Genomic DNA, 23,723 nt, shown 5'->3' with positions numbered 1-23,723 from the left:
ACCATCTTCTAGGCCATAACCAGAGTGCTGAACTCAGTACTACTGTGGTATGGTGGCACACAAGTAATGCTGCTGTCTCGCAGCGCCTGGGTGATGTGAGAGAATGTGGGTTCGGTCCCTGCTTAGTCTGTGTGGAGTTTGCATGTTCTCCCTGTCTCTGCGTGGGTTTTCTCTGGGTGCTCTTGACTGTGGGAGGAAACCAGAGCACCTGGAGGAAAGTGCTGTTCAGGTTCACCCATAGTGTGTGAGTGTCACAGAGAGAGTGTGTTTCACTGATGTATGGATGAGTGATGCATTGTAAGTAGTGTATCTAGCAGTGTAAGTTACCATGGTGAATAAGGTGTTCGGGCTAATAACACTACATAGAGTTCATTGGAAGTTGCTTTAGAGAAAAGCATCTGCTAAATAAATAAATGTAATGTAATACAAGCAGCTGCAGGAAGACAGTGGAGAGAAACGAGGAGGGGAGACACACGGGAAGGCTTTGGCAGGTCAAACATAACTCGTGTCACGGCATTCCCGATGATTTCTGTGCTTTTTCACCCGGTGTCGTATTCACACACTTCAGACAAATCGCACGTCTAAGGGCTGAAACCAGAAATGTGGAAAGCAAAGTACCGACATGCGTGTTCTTTAACCACACGCTGTAGAGCTCTAACCCTTGGCCCACACAAAGCACAAATGAAAGGGTTATAAGTAATGCCTTCCTTGCCATGTTGGTATTTTTTAGTGTCCTGCTGCTGAGACAGATTGAGCAGAGATGTTGCTGGAGAGCCCTCGGCCCCAGTGCTTCAGCCCTTTCCTCCTGCTGCGGGTGCGATAAATTCAGCGTGTTTTTACTGGATGTCAGACACGAGACGAGCGAGCTGTGGCCGCAGCGGGTTTCCCACGACCGCAGGTTTCTCTTGTAAAAACAGCCGAGTTGCTCCGAAAGGGTGCCGTCGCGTGTTAACGTTTGCATTTTGGAAATTTATACGAGGAGCTGACGGTAGCTGTCAGCTTGTTTCTGTAGCGGAGTGAAATTTCTTTTGCGTTGTGCTCTACTTCGAGTTGTTGAGTTCTAGCCAGGTGCTGATGTTATTATGCGAGTGCCGATACTTTCCAGTGCTGCGGAAAGTCTGTTTTCACCTTCTCGTAAAAGTTGCAGACCACTTTCGTAGCAGAAGGCATTTCATCCGAATGCACCGGTCACTTTCTTATGTACTCCCTGCTCGTACCTGGAGGGACCTGCTTTTCCTCTACAACAGCATGGATCCAGCAACAAAGCGCCGGACACATTCCTCAGGGTTCTTGGTCCATGCTGGTTTGACGGCTTCGCACGATTTCTGCAGATTCCTTGGCGGCTCATTTATTCCGCTAGCATTTTGTTCCACCTCATCCCGAAGATGCTGTAGTGGTTTAGAGGTGGGGGCTATGTGGGACGCTGGAGTAAAGTAAAGGCATCGTCATGTTTGCGGAACCATCCTGAGATGTTCTAAGATGGCGCGTCGTCCTGCCGAAAGTAAGGCTATGAAGGAACGTGAAGGAACGCAGCACCTCCTCCACCGTTCTGTAACTCACAGGTATACCTATTAAAGTGGCCAGTGAGTGTAGATGTTTGGTTTTTTTCTTTTTTTTTTTTTTGGTTTTGGATGTCTCTCGATGAGCAGCTTTAAGGATCTTGTGTGGATTATGTGAAAGGGCAGGTTGCGCCACAACTCATTTTGAACATCTGCATCGAGTTGTGCAAACTTGACACTTATCCGTCGTGGTGCAGACGTGCTCTCCAAAGCCGAGGAGGCCCGTCCGGTTTAAGGGTCGCAAATTTAATTCCCGTCAATGGAGGCGAAAAACTGATTGCTCCTCCACCCCGTTGCCTGCAACGTGTTGGGAAGTCGGCCCGGATACTAAGATTTGGCTCCCGCCTATTATGACGTTACCAAAAATATTCTACCTGGCCCCCCAGCAGAACGCTCACTTTGTCCAACAGGAACCCAAATAGATATATATATGGATGGATGAATATTACAGAAGCAGACTGGTTGCAAAAAGGTAGCACTGTCAGCTTAGTACCACTGGGACACTAAGAGGTCAGTAACATCCCAGCAGAGAGGACTCATTATAGAGCCTAATGGCTGTTGGCACGAGTGACCTCCGGTAGCTCCGTGGAACAGCATAGCGGAGCATAACGACATTGTCTGCCGTGGCACGTGATGTCTGATTTCTCGCTTCGCCGACCGTCTTTTCTCTCTGAATTGTTGAGCGCGTGAGTTTGCGAGAGGTCCCGTGAAAGAACCGCGTCGGCGCCTTGTCATCTGCCCCGCAGCGTAAGTGGCATTAATAGGGGAATAACAAGGCTCTTATTTTCCTTTACAAAAAACGGTTAGAAAGCTCAATTTGACTCGAAACGATTGGTTTTGTCGTTCCGCGTCAGCGCGGGAAGAGACAGTTCCCAATCGATATGTGTTTCTGTTGGGAGGCTCGGGGCCCACCGGAGTCCTGGCTCCACGGTGCCGGAACCGTGCCTGGAAGGGATAAACCTGCCGGCTTTATTTACTCTTTTATTCATTCATTCCCCCGAACAGAGGACACTTATAATGAGGTTTAACCTGTGGTTGATTTGGGTCAGAGGTGACCGCTTCAGCCCTGGAGAGTCTCAGGCCTACCGGTTTCAGAGCACATTTTAATTAGCGTTGCATTTCCAGCTGAAACGCACGTGGAAGAGATGGGGAACGTCGAAACCCCGCACGCCCTGCGCTCTCAAATAGAGTTGCCGACCCCTGATTTTGGCAGCGCGGTTTAGGAAGACAAATGTGTAGTTAAGCACGTGTGTCAGCGATCGGCGGCGTCTCGCTCGGGTCTTCGCCCGGTGATCCTCCGGCTCGGGCGAACGCGCCGCCCCGTGGCACCGTTCCCAGGAGTCCTTTCTCTGGCTGTGACATATTTAAACCGCACCTCTATAAAAAGAACCACGGCCCAGTTTGCTCGAGCGGAGACTCTTGCTACCGCTCCTTGGCCGGAGAAAGCGTTCACTCGTGGTCAGCAGGGAAATCCTGGACTTTGAGCTGTTGCAGTTTTCCTGAACTAAGTGCTGCTCTTGAGGAAATGGGGACTTGCGTATGGAGACGTGTATAGCTTGGGGGGGGGGGGTCTTCTGAAGGGATGACAAGCTGTCGCACCACCAGAAGGCCCCCGGTGTAGATGGCTCTGATTTAAATGCGGCCGAAAGCGGAGGCAGCAGGTGGCGTAGCGGATAGAGCCGCTGCCCTTGCGCTCGAAGGACCGCGGTTTGAATCCGCCCTCCTGCCGTAGCTCCCTTGAACCCGGTATTTTCGCGTGAATCCGCGAACGTAGCTCGATGCTGCAGGTTTGCTTCGGAGGAAAGCGTCCAGCTAATAAACGGATGTAGGCTTACGGGCAACCTGAGGAAGAGCAGCAGGACAAAAGTGAGTCGTGGAGGTGGCGGCGCCTCGTTGAGAGCAGGCTGCGCTCGCGAGCGTTCATTCTGACAACGTTAAACAATAATCAAGGGCGTCTCTCTGGTCCGCCACTCCCATGATGAAGCCTAATTTGATTATAATAACAAATAATATGCAATGCTGCCAGGTCTGCTCTGCAGTTTTCCCAGGGAACCGGGTTCATTTTGAGGAGTAGTCGGTAGTTATTTCAGCTTAATGCTCTAACAGATGAAATACTGCTGTAATAAACTGAAATAAAGAATAACAGCAGCAATAATATTGCATTTCGGAATCAATATTTTTCTGTCAACGGTTTACATTAATACAAGCTCGAATCTCGTTCCCTTCATCTCAGAGGCTGTACATCACTCTCAAACAAGCCATACACTCCCAGGGTTGGCTTGATGTATGTCTTATTAAAGATCTCATATGAGTGATGCCACCTGCTTCATATCTTTTCACCATATGCAAATGATTTGTACGCCTTTTTCATACAGTATTTTACGCTTTTTTCGAACACTTCTGCAGACGATTAGCTACGAACAGGCAGGCTTCTGATTGGCTACATTATCCTACTCTCCCATGCTTCTGATTGGTTACATCATTCCTCTCTCATCTAAGCATCTGATTGGCTGCATGATCATGCCGATGTCATGCGTGCGCCAAGGTGGCGGTGTCGCGAGGCAGGCTTCTGATTGGCTACGTTATCCTACTCTCGCATGCTTCTGATTGGTTACATCATTCCTCTCTCATCTAAGCATCTGATTGGCTACACGATCATGCCGATGTCATGCGTCGCGTCGCTGTCAATCACGCTTCAGACTGGCTGCGAGCCCGTCTCGGCAGGCGTCGGATCGGCGCGCCAAAATTTTTGCAGGAGGTGTGCGAAAGCAGCAGGAGCTGGGTGCTGCAGCAGTCACGTCGGAGGCGAGTGCGTCACAAGTGTTGCGTCCCTCACAGCATCCCGCTTCGGTCGCTCTGCGCCAGAAGTCAAAGAAGCGACGCCCTTCCATCTGATCCGTCTGCCGTTCGTTCTGGAAATCATCCTTTTTTGCCCATCTTTTGTACCCCTCACATACCTTATTTGGCCGCGCGCACGAACGCTCCGTCACGCAGGGGGACGACGCGGCAGCGGCGCAAATACACCCAAATGGCTGCATACTCGCACAATAGGGCCGCCGCCGCACAGCATCCTAATGCTGGACACTGTAGTACAGTGAAAGGACACAAAGCATAAATGCGTCCTAGTGTGTCCTCCCCCTCCGACGCCTCCGCGCCGTCAGACTTATTCAACATGTTTTGCCTGGCTGCGCATTCATTACTCGGTTAAAGAATCATCCCCTTTATTCGGTCGGAGTAAACAGATATGTTTCCTTGGAAACCGATTGTTAGATCGTCAGGGCATCTTTGTCGCCGGGTACTTGGCACATCCAGCCTGCCTTCGCCCCGGAACGCGGTCGCCGTACAGCGGGGCAAATCGGTCGCCCGTTAACAGCGAGCCGAACTCTGCGGCCCGACGTCGAAAGGAGGGGGCCGTTAGGTCGCAAGCGGCGGCGTGTTGCGGTTGCGTGTGTTTCCTGTGATTTGGGATCAGCGGTCGCGCCGCGGCCGCTCGAGAAGCGCCCGGCGAAACCGGTCCGTCCACCGTTACAAGTGCAGGCACGCGCGGTTCGGGCCGCGGTTCTTTCCAGAGACGCGGCGGGCGGATTTATAGGAGCAAATGCGAGCCGGTCCCCCGGGTGGCTGCGGCAAGAGAAACAAACCGAAGGAGTACGCGGAACGACGTGCTCGACCCCCCTCCGCTTCCTCCGGGGCGGAAGACTCGCCGTTTTGGAGCCAATTTTGATTCTGCCGGGTCGCATGGGAGCGAGCAGGAATTCCACTTTGAAACGATTACACGCGTGGCGTTACGCCACCTTCTCCGGAGCATATTTATTAGCGCGGCTCCGCTCCCATGCAGATGTTCGGCAGTCGGGGTTCCACAGCGCGATTCTCCTGAAATGGGATATTCCTTATAAAATTGAGACCTCTCGGCAGATGTGAAATGCGATTACCTCGAGAGAATTGGAAATATATTGGAATTTTGTCTCTGTCCTTTGTCAGCGGTGGGCGGAGCCTCCCATTCATTCGCCTTTCCGATGGAGAACCGAGGCTTCTGCTCCGTGGAGAGAATTGCGTTGAATCTTCTTGCCTATTTTTTTTTTTTTTTTTTTTTAAGCCCAGTGCCCTCATTTCCTGTCAGCTGTCTGTCATCTCCCGTTTCGCTGCTGCCACTCACGGCGTTTCGCGGAGGCGGGATTGTTTACAGAGGAGCGGTCCGGGCGTCGCGGCAAATTACGGCCCACGTCGCGGAACGCTCACGAAAAGTTAACGAATACGGAAGCTCGGCTGGTGGGTCGGCGGGGCGTTCGGCGCGTTTCTCTCCTCCTTGGGCCCGCGCGTGCTCTTTACCATCCCCGCAACCCCCTTGTCACGGCGGGTTAAGCCCCCGATGGTCGATCCTCCCGCCGGGAGTCATTACGTGGCCCCCTTTCCGTCCGGCCGGAGGTGCCCCGTGCGCTCCGCAGCCCGGCGCAGAGGAACTTTCTTCATTTAGTCGACAAGCTCTTGACAGAAACACTTGAAAATGTTTGCGTGTCTGAATGTCATTGATGCGCTGTCTGTCTTGAAAATCACAGTGAAATTGTACGCGAGCAAGAGGACTCCTCCACCGGTCCAGAGGGTGTTGTGTAAAGCAAACCTGCGTAATATATATGTACTTGTGTGTGTGAGTGTTTTTTATCCTCGCATGTGCCTGTGTCCCGCTTCACAAGCGCAACGGGCGACCCCAAAGCGTGACGGTTTTATTGGGTGATCGGCCACACTTTCACGCCACCCAGAGAGCCATAGGCGGCCGTGCTCCAGCTCCGTGCGCGTCGACTGAAAAGGCCCATTGTGGCGCTCATAGACTTCGGCGCAGTGTTTCGCTCTTCCATTTCGGTCAAGCGCGCTCCAGCTCAGCGTAAGCTCTGCGAAGCACCGGTCACCTGTCAGGGCTTCGCACGTTGGAAAAAAACACTTGCGATTTTCTTAAAGCTCTAGAAATCATAGAAGGCGTTCCAGGAATCTGCACCCCGGTACATACAGGACCTGATCGCTCCCTAGACCCGAGCAAGAACGCTGTGCTCTCACACCTTGAGCCGCTCGGTGGGCCCACTCGAAAGGAGGCCAAAACCGAAAATCCGCAGGTCCTCTGTTTTGCCGCCTCCGTCCCTCAGAGCTGCTGGATCCCTCACAACCTTGACAAAGGGTCCCAAACACATCTTTCAGAGCCACTTCTCCCCGGATTTCCTAACAAGTCTATTTGCCGCTACTCGTGTAAACATGGCACTGCTGGGCAAACTGACTGTTTCGACAATGTCTGTATCTGAAGCTTTTGTGCTGTGAAATGTACATTTGTTTACGCTGAGTTTCATGTTGCTTTGGAGAAAAGCGTCTGCTAAACGAATCAATGTATACGTCATCGGTTTTGCGTGGTTCCAGTTTGGGGGAAAGCCCAATGTTCTGTTAAAAACAGCAAAAAGCCCCTTCTTGGGAAAACTTTTTTTTGTTTGGTTTAGTTTCGTTCGCTTGCTGTAGTTGTTGTTGTTTTCCGTTCCTACATCCATATTGCTGTGTGTGGACGCTGTTCTGACAGCACTCATTGTTCAGAATGAGACAGCAGACCTTCAGCCCTGGGAGTCACTGTGCCTCATGAAAGTCAAACACCTCGACTGTCTCTGTCTCCCACCGGGCCGCTCGGTGAAAAACTGCGACAGATAGGCGTCGCGGGTAGAGCTCGCTCCGCGGTCGACATCCATCCGGCCCCAGCGTGAGCGATACCCGGCCCTATTAATAACCGCTGGAGGGGATGCCGGTCCATCACAGGACAGCCACACACACACTTTCTCACACTGCAGGCAATTCCAGAGTGTTCGGTTCACCTGAAACGCATGTCTTCGGACAGACCGAACGGGGATCGAGCTCAAGTCGGGGGTAATAAGTCCGTAAAGCCGCCGGGCATGGAACGAGGCGGGAGCGTTCGTGAGCCTCAACGTTAGAATAATTTATACAGTCAATAAATAAAAGAATGTGGACGCGATCCCGAGGTTAGCCAGCCGTTGTGCCGAGGCGAGCGTAATTAAGACGCCGCGACAATGACAAGAAGATGGCACGGGGACGCGTTGGAGCCACGAGGGCCCGAAGGGAGCGAAGTTGAATTACGCCGAATTATAGCTTCAGAGAAAGGTTACCTGAGGTGCCAGCTTGGAGAGATGAGTTTTTAGTCTTCGGCAAAAGGAGGTGATGGAGTCCGCTACTCTCGGTGAGGGGAATTGGCTTAGTTCCTTAGGGTGGCAAATGGATAATTAGGTCAGCCAATAGTGGTACAACACACATCTTTGCTGTAATCTCTTCCTGCGTTATTTTGTGTCAAACCATTTCTGCGCGCCCTGCGGCTGCGGAGCCCGCGTCACCTATTAAAGTAAAACAAAAAGGATGATGATTTTTCACAATGATCACAAATCGCTTCCGGTGACGGGCTCATAGTGGAGGTCTTCAAAAGCCGTGTCCCTCGTGGAAATGTCAGGAGTGACACTTTGATGAGGATGCAAAAAGCTTCCCAGAAAGGATGGCTGGGCTTGGGCTTGGGGGTTGTGGTTACAAGCTATGGCTGGGGATAGGGTTAGGGTTAGGGGTTACGGTTAGGGTTAGGGATATGGTTAGCCGTTAGGGTTAGGGATATGGTTAGGGGTTAGGGTTAGGGATATGGTTAGGGATATAATTAGGGTTAGGGGTTACGGTTAGGGATATGGTTAGGGGTTAGGGTTAGGGATATGGTTAGGGGTTAGGGTTAGGGATATGGTTAGGGATATAATTAGGGTTAGGGGTTAGGGTTAGGGATATGGTTAGAGGTTAGGGTTAGGGGTTAGGGGTTAGGATTAGGGTTAGGGATATGGTTAAGGATATACTTAGGGTTAGGGATATGGTTAGGGTTAGGGTTAGGATTTGAGGCATTTTCCTGCCCAATAACAGTATGATGGGGAAACGCAGGTGTCACTTGCTCCCCAACAACCCAACCAACGGTGAAAAAAATACAATATAAAGACCGAAAAAATGTGGGCGTCTTTGACAATCCTGAACCCAAATGTGAATAATACCAGCACCCGGCGTACCAGCGAAATACGCGATACCGTTACCGTGTTACGTGGGTGGGGGGCACCGGCTCGGCACGACGTCAAAGCGCCGGGCCCTTCCTCGTAGGGTGGCGGCGGACGTTATCTCCCGAAGAAACTACAGCTCCGGCCCGTCTCGCCTCGCTCCTCCTGCCGGCACTTTATGCAGATGAGGGAAAGCTAATAACATCTGCGTTGTGATGGATGCGCGGAGCGGCGTATCGACAGCGAGACGGACTGCGGGCGAGCTCTGCTTTCAGACGGCGAAGTTTCCTCCCGTCGAGCCGCTTCTTATAAAAGATCTCTTGCTCTCCTCGTATGTATTTTCAATTCGCTTTCTAGCCGGAGCTCATTTAGACGGATGGGTATTTTTAGTTGGCGCCTGCGTGCGGGATCCTCTGAACGCCGGCTGCCTCGCGTTCCGTCGTGTCGGGCTGCGCGCGGCCCGACTTCGCGTTCCTTCCTCGCTCCGCAGATCGTTGCCGTCGAGGCTTCGACGCGGCCGCCCCCGAAGCGCGTCGCGGCGCGGCGCTCCGCCGGTTTGTTTTGTTCGGAACAATTCAAGTTGTCCGCTCGGCCTTCCCAGCCACCTTAATTGATATTGATTAGCTAATCTACTCCCTTGCGATTTAAAAAAAGAAAAAAAAAAGCCCTCGTCGTCCTTCTGTAAAAGAGAACTCGTCTTCAGCACCTATTTTTGTCGACTGTGGTTAAAACGGGGCACGTTGTTCACGGCGAAGAGGATTGTGGGTCCAGTTGTCGTCGGCGAGTTTTCTTTTGCGATGTGATGTGTTTTTTTTTTTTTTTTTTTTAAAGTCATCTCCAGAAGTTAACTTCTTTTCTTAGAATAGGAGGAATGACACTTCAGTAGAAACAGAGGCCATTTACAAGGGAGTGTAAAATATTGTTTTAAGAATTTCCAGAAAAGTCATCCTTTTTGCTTCAGTTAATGCGCTCGTGGTGGAACGGCAGACATAAAGCGGGTACGGTAATAAGGTTATACCACCATTATGACAGAGACCGTCATTTATATTGATGTGTGATCCTTCACATTTCCTCAGTGATGTCACATGTTGCGGTCGCATCAATTTTCCGGTGTATTCGTCGAGACCTCTTCATGGCTCTTTTTCCTTTTTTTTTTCCTTTATTTCACTCTGCCGGGTCATTGGCTACTAAAATTCTCATTCCTAATGACGCTTCATAAACTGGCAATCTCTGCAGGCGAGAACCCGGGGGACAGAACAGATTATAGCAGCCATATCTCATAGAGATCAAAAAGTAATATTAGGCTATTAGGTGGATTACCTTCAACATTTGCATTATGAGTCAAGTGATATTTAAATGCCGGTTTGTTTTAAATATTTTCTCTGATCAACTTTTACGGGAAGTAAATATTTTGCTACTGTTTTAGGGAATGACGGCCTGATTAATACACGCCTTTTATTTTGAAGCTGATGCCTTTAAGACAACAAAGAATACAAGGAATGTTCTATTTTACTTATTTTTGTTATTTACTGGAGAATTTTAGGGTAAATTCATTTATGAAGGGTATTAAAGCAGGAGGGGGATTCAAACTTTATAATGGAGAATGGAAGCTGTGACCTTTTGTTCATTTGTTCGTTCGTTCGTTCGTTCGTTCGTTCGTTTGTTCATTCATTCATTCACTCATTCATTCATATTAGTGTCAGTGTTGTTATTATTTTGAAAGAAGCTCATTGTGAACATTGAAAATATTGCAACTGCCATCAAAGCAAAGACCGGCCCTGTTTGTGGAGCCTGAATAAAGCGACATTATACCTTGATTACTTTTGTTGGCTTGACAAAGACAAAACAAATCCCCGATCGAGTGCCGCCATTAAAGCAATAGAAGGAGGGCTTAAATTAAAGCTCTAATTGCCGCTAATCATAACAAACTGTAATTGTGTCCAATTATGAACGTAGCACGTCAGTCACGACAAGCGGGGTTACCGAACGTGTCAACAGTTGTGTTGTTGTTGAAGGCAGATTAGTCTGATTGGAGTGTAAATGTGGCCACCAGACAGTCTGTAACCCAGAGAGCCAATCAGTTGGACAGATGGACAGATGGACATTAATCCCAAAGGAAGTTGCACGAGGCAACGGCAGTCCATGCATATAACACTTTAATTGGTGGAAGTAAATAAATACCCAGTAAATAGATATCACACTTAGGGTCGTATATAAGACTAAACAAACGAATAAATAATTAATAAAATGAAGCAGTATTTTGTATTTTACTTAACGAGCAGATGCAGTTTATCATGCCAGTGAAAGTACTGAAAATACTGTAAATTTTTTTATTATCGCAGGTGGTAGCATAGTGGTTACAGCTGCTTCCTTCGGACCCGAAGGGCGCAGGTTCGAGCACCACCTCCTGCTGTAGTACCCTTGAGCAAGGTACTTACCCTAAATTGCTGCAGTAAAATTACCCACCTGTATAAATGGGTAAATAATTGTAACCTAAACATTGTCGGTTGCTTTGGAGAAAAGCATCAGCTAAAGTGAATATCTACAGCATTATTACGATCGTCATCTGCAGGATTATCAAATGGGGGTCAAGAAACTGGAAGTGAGATCGGGATGTGACTGGTTCGTTTTTTGGATTATTGAAGTATGACATTTTCCTGGATAACAACGTCTGAGATTGGCAAAAAATGTGAAAACACGACCAACGGGTCATGAGATCTTTTCTCTCAGTAATTATTATATCATCCTTGAGAACTGTCCTTCGACCCTCAGTGAGCAGCCGTGAACGCGAGTGTTTGAGAAACATCGTGGTCCATGATTCATGGACATGGACAGTGAACGGTCTATTCCTTAGTGTTTGGCTGCAGGTGATGTGAAGTCGGGTGTGTACCAGGGTACGGAGCGTGGGATCCCTTGGGTGGACATTTACAGCACGAGTGTATTACTGCCCCCTATTAGTGGCAGTAGCTGTTCGTACTTTACAGGAACAGTAGAGGAACCTTCAGGAGTATCTGTGAGCACCTGACGCTCCGAGCTCGCCGGCCTCGATATAGTAAGTGAATGAAGAAGTTTAACAAAGAGGGTGATGAAGGGAGGACGAGACGGGGGACGGTTACAGGACACGGACCCAGAGCGTGCCGAGAGTCGTCAACCCAGAGAGGTTCGTCCTCCTTCAAGAAGTGTGCGTTTTGTATTCTGTAGAATATTCCTCTGGAAGTTACTCCTTTACATGTTGTTTGCCTTCAAGTTGCAGCGATGTGAGCGAAACGCTTCTGTGGTTCGGTTTCTTTCGCATCTCGGACGACGAGGATGGAATGACGAGGCTTATTTGACTCGCGAGTGCACCTGCTATGCCCCCCCCCCCCACCACCACCACCACCACCTCCTCCATCGCCACGGAAACTGGCCCCGGAAGGCTAATGGATCCTTTTTCGGAGGGAGGGGGGCAGCAGGAGGAGGGATCAGCTGCTGCTCGCTTGGCTCGCTGTGCCAGGAGTACCAGGTACGAGGAGCAGGCCGCACCCCCACAACACACTCGAGCAGAGGGACGTGGGAGTTGAGGGAGTCAAAATGATCTATTCCCTCTTAGGCACCCTCATCTGCTGTCCCAGCAGCCAACAGCGCTCATAAAAACCGAAAGCACCCCCCCCCCCCGCCGCCCCACAATCCCCTGCTGCCACCCTGTGCTCCCGCTTCACCATAAACATTCCCGTGTAATGTATAGCCCGGGGCATTCATAACACAGAATGTGGCTGAAACCCTCATCTGTATCCGAGACTGGCTGCGGGATCGGGGCTAATGGTGCCGATGTGCGTATTTGTAGAGGAGGAGGTCCTCCGTGCCGGGCCTGATGAATGGGCCCCGTCGGCAGGCGGCCGCGCTAATGCGCCCGCAGCGGGGGGTCCTCCGGGCGTGATGCAACTGCCGACGATGGCTGGGGATTTTGACCCGTAAGCTCCGCCTCTCGCAGCTCTCCTGTATCCTTTACCGTGTCCTCTCCGTTTATTTTTCCGGATTGCCGACATACCGGAATGTTCTGCAATTTAATGAAGAGACGGGTACTCTCACGGATGGTGACGTCAACCTCCGGGTCGCCTATTTTTTGTAGTAGTTCGGTAGCCCTCTCTATTGTTCAGAAATAAGGACGAAGAAGCGTAACCGAGTCCCCGTGTCCTTCCTGCGTGGATCAGGGATGCGGCGCGTTGGGATTTCCTTAATGCGGCAATGGTGACGATGCATTTCTCATAGACTGGTCTTCCATGGATCTCCGTGATATGCGTGCAAACGGGTTTTACCGGGATGCACTGCAGCGCAACGGTAGTGAGACCGGGCGTCCTAATCATCATGGCTCACACCTAGCCTCTCCAAAGTACCCTGGCTCCTTAGAAATGTTCGAAGGTGCTCGAAAATGTGTTTTCTTCACTCATCAGAATTTGAGAATGTGACCTGTTTTTTGGCACTGAGCCTTGAGCTGGAAATAAAACCTGCCGAAAGAGAGCCTGAGCCTGGGTCCGGATTAACCGGGCTCCCTTCCGCAGCGTTTGCAGCTCGTGTCCGGCGCTTCTGTGTCAGTGATCAATTACGAAAATGATGACGGGGGTCGCACGTTTACGGGAGAAGTCGGGCAAAAATCGACATTGGAATAGGAAGAGGAGACAACGTATGTTTGTGGAGACACCTTTTTTTTTTTTTTTTTTTAATTCATTTTTAAAATGGTTTTAATGGAACTCGGAGTTTAAATTAAATGAAACGTTAAAAGTTGAATTTTTTTTCTTTTAAATTTTTATACATCAAAGCTATATCCAAGAGTTTTCGAGAACCTGCCTGGCAAATAAATTGAGGTACACTGATGTTTTTATCAGGGGGGTGTGGTGGCGCACCGGGTTTGACCGGGTCCTGCTCTCCAGTGGGTTTGGGGTTCTAGTCCCACTTGGGGTGCCTTGCGATGGACCGGCGTCCCGCCCCGGGTGTGTCCCCTCCCCCTCCAGCCCTATGCCCCGTGTTGACAGGCTAGGCTCCGGCTCCCTGCTACGCCGTATAGGACAAGCGGTTTCGGTGTGCGCACGCTATTTTTACACCTTCATTGATTGCGTAGGTAGCAAAGCCAACTGAAACCGGCCAGATGTTGACAAATGTTACACATGTTGCTTCAAGTTAATTAACGATACTAAAACCAGTGTCCCATCTATGGTTCACCGTACCCCGTGTCCAGGACAGTCTTGGAGCGAATCTTTACATTCATTTCAGCTTCACTTAAGGCTTTTTCACGGCACACCCTGCGAGTGAATTGTTTGAGAACTGCATTATTAAGCTTCTCTTGATTGTGACGTATTGGTTGGATTTACACACAGGTTCCTGTCCCAGGACATGGTGCTGTGGGACAGCTGATGAAAGCAGGATCTCCGTGCTTGGAAATGTCAGGGTGCTTTTGAGACAGAATAAACTTCAACTGTTGACATCGCACCTGAGGCTCGACCGCAGGCGTCCCGGGCACCCTCCCCGCGAAACGGGCCGTGAGATCCGATTGAGGGCGCAGCTTCCTGAACTACGGGCCGTCCAGGTCATTAGCATTCCTTTGTGGCCGCGCGGCACGCAGCGCATAAAGCGCGGGCTCTAATGGGCCACCTGGCACCGGGGTGCAGCGGGGGGGCAGGACATGGGGGAAGGGGAGGGGAAGGGGTGTGTGTGTGTGTGTGTGTGTGTGTGTGTGTGAGTGAGAGAGAGAGAGAGAGAGAGCAGGGGTCTGTATCCTCCTCAAGCTCAGCTCTACGGTAACCTCCACACTATGGCACGGGCACGGAGCACAGATCCCAACAGCACAATTACTGGTCTCGGTGGCCGTCACCGGCCCGTCGGCGAACGCGGTCGATGTATCGATCGAGCTCGGTCAGAATTCCCAGTCAATAAACCGGAGCTCATCCGGGGACAGGGCTGGCTTTTATAAATTGCATGTTTCTACAGGCTCCGCTGTGACAGCTCCGCTTTCCGCCTTCCAAAAATAATATTCCAGGCTGCATTCTAGACATTTTGAAAAGGTGCCAAAAGAAAAAAAAAAAAAACAAGTCTATTCGACAGCAGTCGGTGCTGGAACCTGTAAATAACTATATTTATGTATTGCTAGTTTTCTTGCGTTTCTTTATGGGGGGGAAACTTTTTAGGAACCGCGTAATGACAGATGGATTTGTGCGAGTGGCTCCTGCGCGCGGGGACCCGTTCGCCGCTGCCGCAGGACGGTTGTGTTCTCGACCCGCGCCCCGGCGGGGAGCGGCATTGCCGCGACGACCGGGTCGCTGGTTTCACGCCGACCGAAAGCCCGCAGGGCCTCGATTTTGCAGCGTTGACTTTTTTAAAAGGATGGTTCCGGTCCTCTTTGCCAGGTGAATTCAGTGCAATGGGGAGCTTCCGGCGGTGGCTTTCCTCTGGTCCGACGAGTTCCTGACGAAAGGCCCCTGTGCCGCTTCGCCTCCGTGTCTTTTCCTCCACTGTGACTCTCAGCGTTCTGTCATTTCTTCATTTATGGTTTACCTGGGGGGTGCGGTGGCGCCGTGGCGCAGTGGGATGGACTGGGTCCTGCGCTCCGGTTCGAGTCCCGTTTGGGGTGCCTTATGACAGACTAGCGTCCCGTCCTGGGTGTGTCCCCTCGCCCTCCAGCCTTACACCCTGTGTTGCCGGGTTAGGCTCCGGCTCCCCGCAACCCCATATGGGACAAGCGGTTTCAGATGGTGCGTGTGTGTGTGTGTGTGTGTGTGTGTGTGCGCGGTTTACCTGTTTGTGCAGCAGGGTAATTTTTACTGTGTCCGTTCAAGGTTAGAGCCTTGATCGAGTGTATTTCGGCGCGGGTGGGAGTCGAACCTTTATTCTGCCTTAATAACATGGATATCCATACTTGTGATGCAGTGGAGATCATCTAGCCTTATAGGTTTATTGGTGACGTTCCTCAGCACCTCTGACAGCACAGTGTCTGTATGCTTTCCAGAGTGGAACACTATCTATCTATCTATCTATCTATCTATCTATCTATCTATCTATCTATCTATCTATCTAGTTAGCTGACACATCCCTCCAAACTGACTTAGTGCTCGTCTGCTTATACTGACTTACATATTTATACAGCAAGGTAATTTTTATTGCTTCAATTCAGGGTAAGATCTGTGATCATGGGTACAGTAGGAGGAGGGATCGGAACCCGGGCCCAAAGAGTACAAGGAGCCCTCTGCCGCCCCAATTTATAGGATGATCATCCTATTACTGTATAAGTTTAGACAGCAAAGTTTTTTTTTTTTCCCACATCACAGTTACGGTAATCCCTAGACACGTTCTTTTAGTCCGGTTACCTGAGTAAAAGCACATCTTCTTGCATTCTCCAGTGTTTGGTCTAAATCTGTTTGTGTGGTTTGTCCACTGCCAAAGCCCTGGCTACTGCTGGGAAGCGGCATCAGATGCCGCCTTCGCTCTGTCCACCCCGCTATTTCGGGCCCCACGTACCCGCTGCGGAATCGCCCCGATGCGGATGGACGCGCTCACCTCCGCTCAGAGACACGTACGAAGGAGCTGCCGGAAATAGGACGGCGCGTCTGAGCTGCTCCGTCCGGCTCGAAACCTTCATTGGGCTCCGTGCTCGCCGTACCGCACGTCCACCGTTGTTTGCTAAGTGCCTCAAGCTCATACACAGTCTCTCTCTCTCTCTCTCGCCCCGCAGGCAGGACGCCAGCGAGCTCACCGGGAGCCTACAGAGGTAAGCTGTCGTCAGTCTCCTTGTGACCCCCAGCGCAGCCGGGTGGTCCAAGCGCCGAGGGCTGCCGTTTGACTCGCCTCGTCCCAGCGGGTGGACCGGCCCGGCCTGCGTCGGCACACTTTCCCGGGGGGACGGGACCCCTCTGACTTTATGCAGCGGGGCAAAGTAACGAAAGGAAGGACTCCGGCCACGCAGGACTCGCTATGGGTTGGAGCGAGTGGGGGGGAGCGGTAGGGAGAGCATCGAGGGGGTTCGACCCCATGTGCAGCCCCAGGGGGCAGCGCGAGGATGGAGATAGGAGGCAAGCCGTACTGTTTGTTCCGAGCTGCCGAGCCTGCGCCTCACACGCACGCACACGCACGCCTCGCAGTTCACATCTGTGTGTGACAATATTGAACACTCCATAGTGCCCATGCTTTTGTTACTTTGTGTTTGCACGAGTCTGAGGCATGAGTTTGTGTGGGTATGGGATTGTAGTGTGTGTATTGGTGATGGGTCACTCACTGTCAATTCCTTATTTTTGGCTTATTATTATTATTACTATTATTACTGATTAAGCTGACACTTTTCTCCAAAGTGACCTACTGTGTTAAGCTTTTTCCACTAATTTATCAGTTTAGAATGGAACTGATATCAGTTTAGGGTAAATACCTTGATCAAGGGTACTACAGCAGGAGGTGGGATTCGAACCTATGTCCTTTGAGTGCAAGGTGACATTTCCTACCCGTTGTATAACTCTTCGGTGAACAAAATGAGCTGTGCTGGTGTTGCTGGGTAGTTATCCATGGCTATACCAGGAGAAAAATGATTTAAAGTAGGAAAAAAACAGGATTATTAAGTTATTGTGAATACCGGTGAGAGTTTAATTTGCGACAGTGGGCGATTATCGTAGTTTGGTGACACAAGGCTGCGCGGCACTAATCGTGAGTTGTTCGTGCACAAAAAGGACATGGGAGGTAGTAGTGGGGGAACTGCCGAACAAACGGAGGCATTTAAACGTGCTGCGGCAACACGGGAACCGAACCATCGCTCGCACGGTAGCCTGACTCATTTTAAACTATGACTCTTATTAATAGTAGCATCATTAGATTATGTGAAAGTGGGTGATTATCATCATTTACGTGATTGACATGCATGTATGGCGCTAAATATAGCAGCAAAATACCCCAGCATTTATGACACTTTCCTCCAAAGGGACTTACACTGTTTTACCCATTTATACCGCAGTGTAGTTTTATTCCATCACTTCAGGGTAAGTACCTTGCTCAAGGGCAGTACAGCAGCAGGTGGGATTCGAACCCGGACCCTTTCGAGTACGAGACGGCAGCACTACTCACTACGCCACCTGCTGTCCAAATCTATAGTTACTTTTCAAATTACACATACGACGGACATTTATCCAAAATATCTCAGCAAAGCCCTTGGATTACCACTAGAAGAAGGGTTTCTCGTCTAAATAAAACTTTTTTTTCTATTTCCTCTGCGTATTTCCGTTTCCTCTCAGGTGTATTCAGTTCTCTTTCCTCAACCACCTTACCTGTGCTGCGTCAAAAGGTGCGTTCGTACGTCCTGAAAACCCTTTCGCCCCCCCCGACGCCGCCGGCCCATCCGTGCGTGGACGTCCACTTTGTTTTTACATCATCTCCGCGCGCTGTTGTGTGCAAATGGAACGTGATGTTCGAGTTCAGCGTTACGCCGTATGCATATTTAATATTCCACACTGGTGCTGGGGCAGCGCTCATCAAAGGAACGCCGTCGGTCCGAAAGCAGCATTTTTAGTAGCTCTGCGCTTACACTTATGAATGCGGCAGACGCTCTTCTCCGAAGCGATGCAAAATTCCGAGTAAATGACAATGCATCACCAACACGGCGAGGTCTTAGATGCAGACGTAGGCTGACTGAAGCACGGCCATAATTGATACGGCGACTGTCACAGGGCACGTGCTGTACGTCATGTACGTTTACATTTATTCATTTGGAAGATTCTTTTCTCCAAAATGATGCAAAACACACACACAGAGTCCAAAACCGCTTGTCCCAAGTGGGGTCGTGGTGAACCGGAGCCTAACCAAGCAACACAGGGCGTAAGGCTGGAGGGGGAGGGGACACAGCCGGGACAGGACCAGTCCATCACAAGGCATCCCAAGCAGGACTCGAACCCCAGACCCACCGGAGAGCAGGACCCGGCGCACCACCACACCCCCTGGAATGATGAAAAATTCAACAGTAAAAAGAAAGTACAGAAAGAACACAGAGAGGGATTAGGTACAGTACATACACATGACTGTTGTAGCACAGCTTGTTTGTTGACACCACCGTTGTCATGGCGCACATATTCCAATGGCTACTTATAGAGGTATGACATATGAATAGGAAAACAGATAAATTATTAAGTGGCTCTGAAACAGATGGGTTTTGAGACCCTTCTTGAATACTGAAAGGGATTCAGCAGCTCTGAGGGTCTCCTCATTGTTAGGAAGGAACTGGGAGGGGTGCGCTGCGTCCTAATATGCATTTGCCGTCGAATCGCAGGCCACGGGTACCAGTGGGAATAAACACAGGTTTCATGGTGTGTTTTTTTGTGCGTCTGAGATGTTGTGTGATATAGTGGTCGGCGGAAGTTAACGTCCCTCGCTGCACGATAGCTTGGAGAAGGATGTCTCAGTCTGTCTTTCTCATTTTTCCTCTCAATAATCTGTTTTGTTCTGCCGCCGTGAGTCTGTCTGATCTCATCAGGAAAATCATTAAATGTTTATGGTTCGACTTGTACAAAATTAATGTGAAATAGTTAATTCCTTATGAAACCGGATCAAAAACTATATGCATCTAAAAAGTCTAGAAATGTTGTGAGTGCATGTGGCTGCCAAATGTTGCAAAGTTTAAAAGTAAATATTGTACATTTATTCAACTTACAACATCATTATAACTCGGAGTCCATTTGTACTTTGATTTGTTGTTTAATCCAAAGTCAAGTTTACCATTAGGTCACAATGAAAGCCTAATACAGACATGCTGTGATTGATTCACTTATATTTATGAATTTGGATAAAGCTATAATGGACAACAAAAAAAAAAAAAATCTGCTTTTTTAAAAATTAAGAAAGAATTATTGAAGCCAGTTTTTTATTAAAGACACGCCATACGATTCACTGACACTTCAACAAAAACAAAGAACTCATGCATATCATCACAATCAAAACTAAAAACTAATGATATTTTTTTTTAAAAAAATCATGCAAATTAACAGAACAAGCAACAAAACAACCAAATCAGAAATGCTCTAATTAAAAGTGACAGATAATCATACGCTGAAAAGAACGCATAAACATTTTACATAAACGTAAAAATCTGTCATCTACAGTGTTACTGAATTTAAAAACATCAAATAACATTCATATTTGAAAAAAACATCAAAATGTACAACACTGGAATTATTAAATAGACCAAGTATGGAAATCAAATTAAATTTAAATTTAAAAAAATCAAGTTTTATCCAAAAGTTTCCATTGTTATATGAAACAATATTAAAATGAAAACAAATTTGAAATTACTGAAAACAAAAAATAGGTGACAACCACAAGCGGCTACTCACTTCTGACTGTTGACTGATTCATCCTGTCGCTATGTCCAGTGCTCATCAGCTTTCGGCCACTCTCAACTTTTATTTACACAGTCGATGAAAGCTTAATATTATAAATGTCCAGTTTATTTACGGGTTATGTTCTGTAAAAGTCTCGGGTGAAGCTATAATGGGAAAAAAAATACACTGCAAGACTCTAAGTTAGTATTTTACGGGTGCCATGGTGGCACAGCGAGCAGTGATACTGTTTCACAGTGCCTAGAGGGTGTGGGTTCAATCCCTGCACCTTCTGAAGTTTGCATATTCTCCCTCTATTTGCATGGGTTTACTCTTGAGTGCTCTGGTTTCCACCCACAGTCCAAAGTCATGCTGTTCAGGTTCACCCCTAGTGTGTGTGTTCTACTGATGTATGGATGAGTGACCCATTGTAAGTAGTGTATCTAGCAGTGTAAGTCACCGCGGTGAATAAGGTGTGTGGGCTGATGAGTGTTCATTGGAAGTTGCTTTGAAGAAAAAACGTCTGATAAAATAATGTGTTTTTATTGACTTTGGACCGTGTTAAATTTAAAATGAAAGTGAAAATGCCTCCTCTAAACAAGCCACGACTTCTGATTCATTCGTTCCGTAAGCGTGCGCGCCATTTGGCATTTTAATCACAGATACTCACAAGCTCCACACAGGGAAGCGACCGGGACCAAGGCGCTGCCTTACCGTTGTTCCGCTTCGGTGCGTTGTACTGCCCACTAATGGCCGGGCGTGGAAGTGCAGGTAGCTTTCGCGGGTGACGAGCAGGAAAAAAAACAAAAAAAAACAGCTAAGTGAAGACAATGCCATTGAAAACACATAAGTGATCTGGAATAAACGTTTATTTGTCAAGCGTTCGTAACGTGAGGCGTCGGTGCAGTAAAATGCACGTGACTCCTAGGTCCGAGGTTTGTAGCGGCAAGTAATCAGTTGCAGTTTTGCTCACCCATGTGCCCCTTTGAATGGCAGGGAGGGAGGGAGGGCTGTGGACCGCTGATAATCTCCCTTGCGGCTGGAGGGTACATTTAGGTGTCGGGGGGGGGGGGGTTAATCTGCTAATAGAAGTCAAATAAAATTATTTGATGCCCCGTTTGTCCTGTTCTCGGCAAACGCCTTAACCGAGACCGAAGCAGTGTGCGTCTCAGTGCGTATTTTTGTTTTTTTTTTTTTTGTTTTTTCTCCCCCTTTCCGTTCCTGAAGCCACGGCAGTGCTGCTGCTGCTGTGTCGCACCACCAGGTGTGGGGCAAGGGGACTGGGACTGGGGGGTGGGGGGGGGGGGCTGTCAGCTAATTACTTCTTTCCACAGTGATTATGTTGTCGCGGAGACAATTGCTTGTAATTATGAGCCCATCTTCAGCGAACCTGCACATAGTGTTTATAATCACGTAAGACACATTGGGGGGCAGCTGACCCTGTTTTTACCCCGCCACCCCCCCCCCCCCCCCGCAATTCACAGATTGACAACGCTTATTATCACGTCGGCGGACGCTTGTCAAGAGGGCCATTTGATCTATTTTCGATTTGCAGGCACGCGCTTTAAATGCCGATAAACTCTCGGGATGCTTCTTAAGAGAAACGTGGCCGTAGATGGGGGGGGGGGGGACTCCCAGCGGGCAGCGGGACTTAACAAGGAGCCAGAAGGAGATTGCGAGTGCCGCCATTTACTTGTGGATTTATTTCCTCGGGAAAGTGGGCACACGCTCATAAACGGCATTGTTTTCCATCTCCTGGCGCCTTGAACGAGTGCCGAGACATCTGCCGCTGCTAACGTCACTCCGGGGGGGACGGGGGAGGTGCCCGTGGTCGACGAAGCCTGTCTGGGCTGCCAAAGCGGCGGGGGCCAGCTGTCCTCTGTCGAAGCCCATCCGTGACCCCTTTCACGGGGGCGATGCAGACCACCGTCTTCGGAGACCTCGCCGTCCTGCTGAGGGATGGTCGTGGCTTCGGTGCTCCGCTAACTCGCGTCCCACTCACTCCAGCGGTAACCGCTGGTCCAGGTCAGGGTCACAGTGGTCCGGAGCCTATCCCGAAAGCACACAACACCGGGCTAGCGAAGGACACACGACTTGGTTGGGATGCCCGTCTGTTGTCGTGAATCGCATGTAAGGTCTCTTTCCTGAGTACGGTCCATCCTCCGTGTTCGCAGCGATCGGGAGGATGAGGGTCCGGTCGTCCGATCGACTGCTCCTCCCCGCCCGTCGTACGTTTTGACGTGGCTGCGATCTTGTTATAGATAAATAAAACGTTTTGACAAACGTTTCCGAAAAATTTTTGTGTCTCTTACCGGGGAGAAAAATGACGGATGACCTTAGTGAGGGGAAGGAGGCTGCTGTAAAGTGTCTTCTTCCAGTTTTGCATTCCCCAAAAAAAAAAAAAAATGTTTTGTCGTGTGTATTGAGAATCGTATCCTTGAAAATCACTTAACGTATTTAAATAGTGATTTAATTAAATTCGGGTTTCAGTTCCCTGGGTCCCAAACCAATTTCTCGACTTTTTTTTAAATCCTATAAAACGCATTGTAAAGATCACGTTGTGATGGACTGGACAATCCGCTCATTCCGGCAAGCATCTACCCGAGGTCCAGTCGTGGGTGGATGAACCGTACTTCAGCAAGGATGATCGCGATTAGATAATAGCTTCTCCGATTTCAGCGCTGCCCGCAAGGGGCGTCCCTGCGCTGGCCGGAACCCTGGAGCTTGAGGACGGGCTCCCGTGAGCCGTGGAGGCAGCCCGTGCCTTTCCGCGGTCTTCGGTCGTCTTCGCGCGGCCCCCGTAGGCGGCGGGACCGCCGTGCCGACGGACCCCGGGTGTCGAGCGCGGCAGATTGACGCCGGGGTCCCTGATGTCTCCGGGGTTCGCGCGCCACGTGGAGGAACGGCAGGGGGTCCGGGCCTCGCCTCACAGTTTGACACCACGGTCCCGGAGGGCGTCCCGCTCCCGTACGGAATACCGTTACGGCGCCAGCGGTCCGCGCAGACAGGGACGAGGGAACGTGCCACGGTTTCGGCCCGAGAGCACCGCGTTGTGTCAAATAAAGGAGGTAAATGGCTTCAGCGGGCTTAATAGTGTCGTTTTAATTTTTTTTTTTTCTTTTTTAACCTTTGTATGTATTAATCTGGCAGTGTTCTCCAAAGCAACCGATGGTGTTCGATTATTTACATAGCCGGGCCACTTTTTATTGTATACAGCTCTTTTTTCATACAGTAATTTAGGGTAAGCAAGGGTACTACGGCAAGGGAGTGGGATTCAAACCGAGGTCCTTTTGAGGGCGACGTGGTAGACATAACCACGACACCATCTGTGCTCTCGAAGTGCCCCTGCACTTCTCTTAATTTATATGTATTTATTCGTCTCATTTAATTAGATATTTATTTATGTCATTCTTTAATAAGAAACACTCCAGCAAATGGATACTTTTCATTTTGTTTATTACTATTTGTTCCTTCACCTGATACTGTTTTTTTTTTCTAAAGCGGCACAGTATGTTACTTCTGCTTGTGCTCCTTACTCTGGTTTACCCTTCTATGCATTTATATGCGGACACAGCAAAATGTGAACGAGGGCCCATCAGCTGTACGTTTACCGTGCTGCGACCTCTCGGAGGAGGTGATGTGACGGCGCTTCAGCGTCGAAAACGATTTCGGCGGTGGGAGACGCCGGACGACGGATCGTGCGCAGCGCTGGCAGCGTGTCCGCTCCGTTTACGGAAGGTGAATCGTTCCAACGATCTTAGATTTAAGTGAAAACAAAGCGGCGCGGCCCACGGCGG

At 49.6% G+C, this 23,723-nt stretch overlaps 1 protein-coding gene across 1 annotated transcript in view; it reads left to right on the top strand.

Moving 5' to 3' along the window:
* The window catches only part of LOC108926675 (CUGBP Elav-like family member 2), a 140,559-nt gene that overhangs the window by 17,485 nt on the left and 99,351 nt on the right, over positions 1-23,723 (top strand). Inside the window, exon 2 of the mRNA XM_029251839.1 lies at positions 16,314-16,349. Coding sequence (XP_029107672.1) covers positions 16,314-16,349 — 36 coding nt within the window. The remainder of the gene's footprint in view (positions 1-16,313; positions 16,350-23,723) is intronic.

The sequence above is a fragment of the Scleropages formosus genome, chromosome 5 (assembly GCF_900964775.1).
Source record: "Scleropages formosus chromosome 5, fSclFor1.1, whole genome shotgun sequence".
Taxonomy (NCBI): Eukaryota; Metazoa; Chordata; class Actinopteri; order Osteoglossiformes; family Osteoglossidae; genus Scleropages; species Scleropages formosus.
Note: the sequence above shows the minus strand (reverse complement) of the source record. Positions and strands in the feature narration are given on the sequence as shown.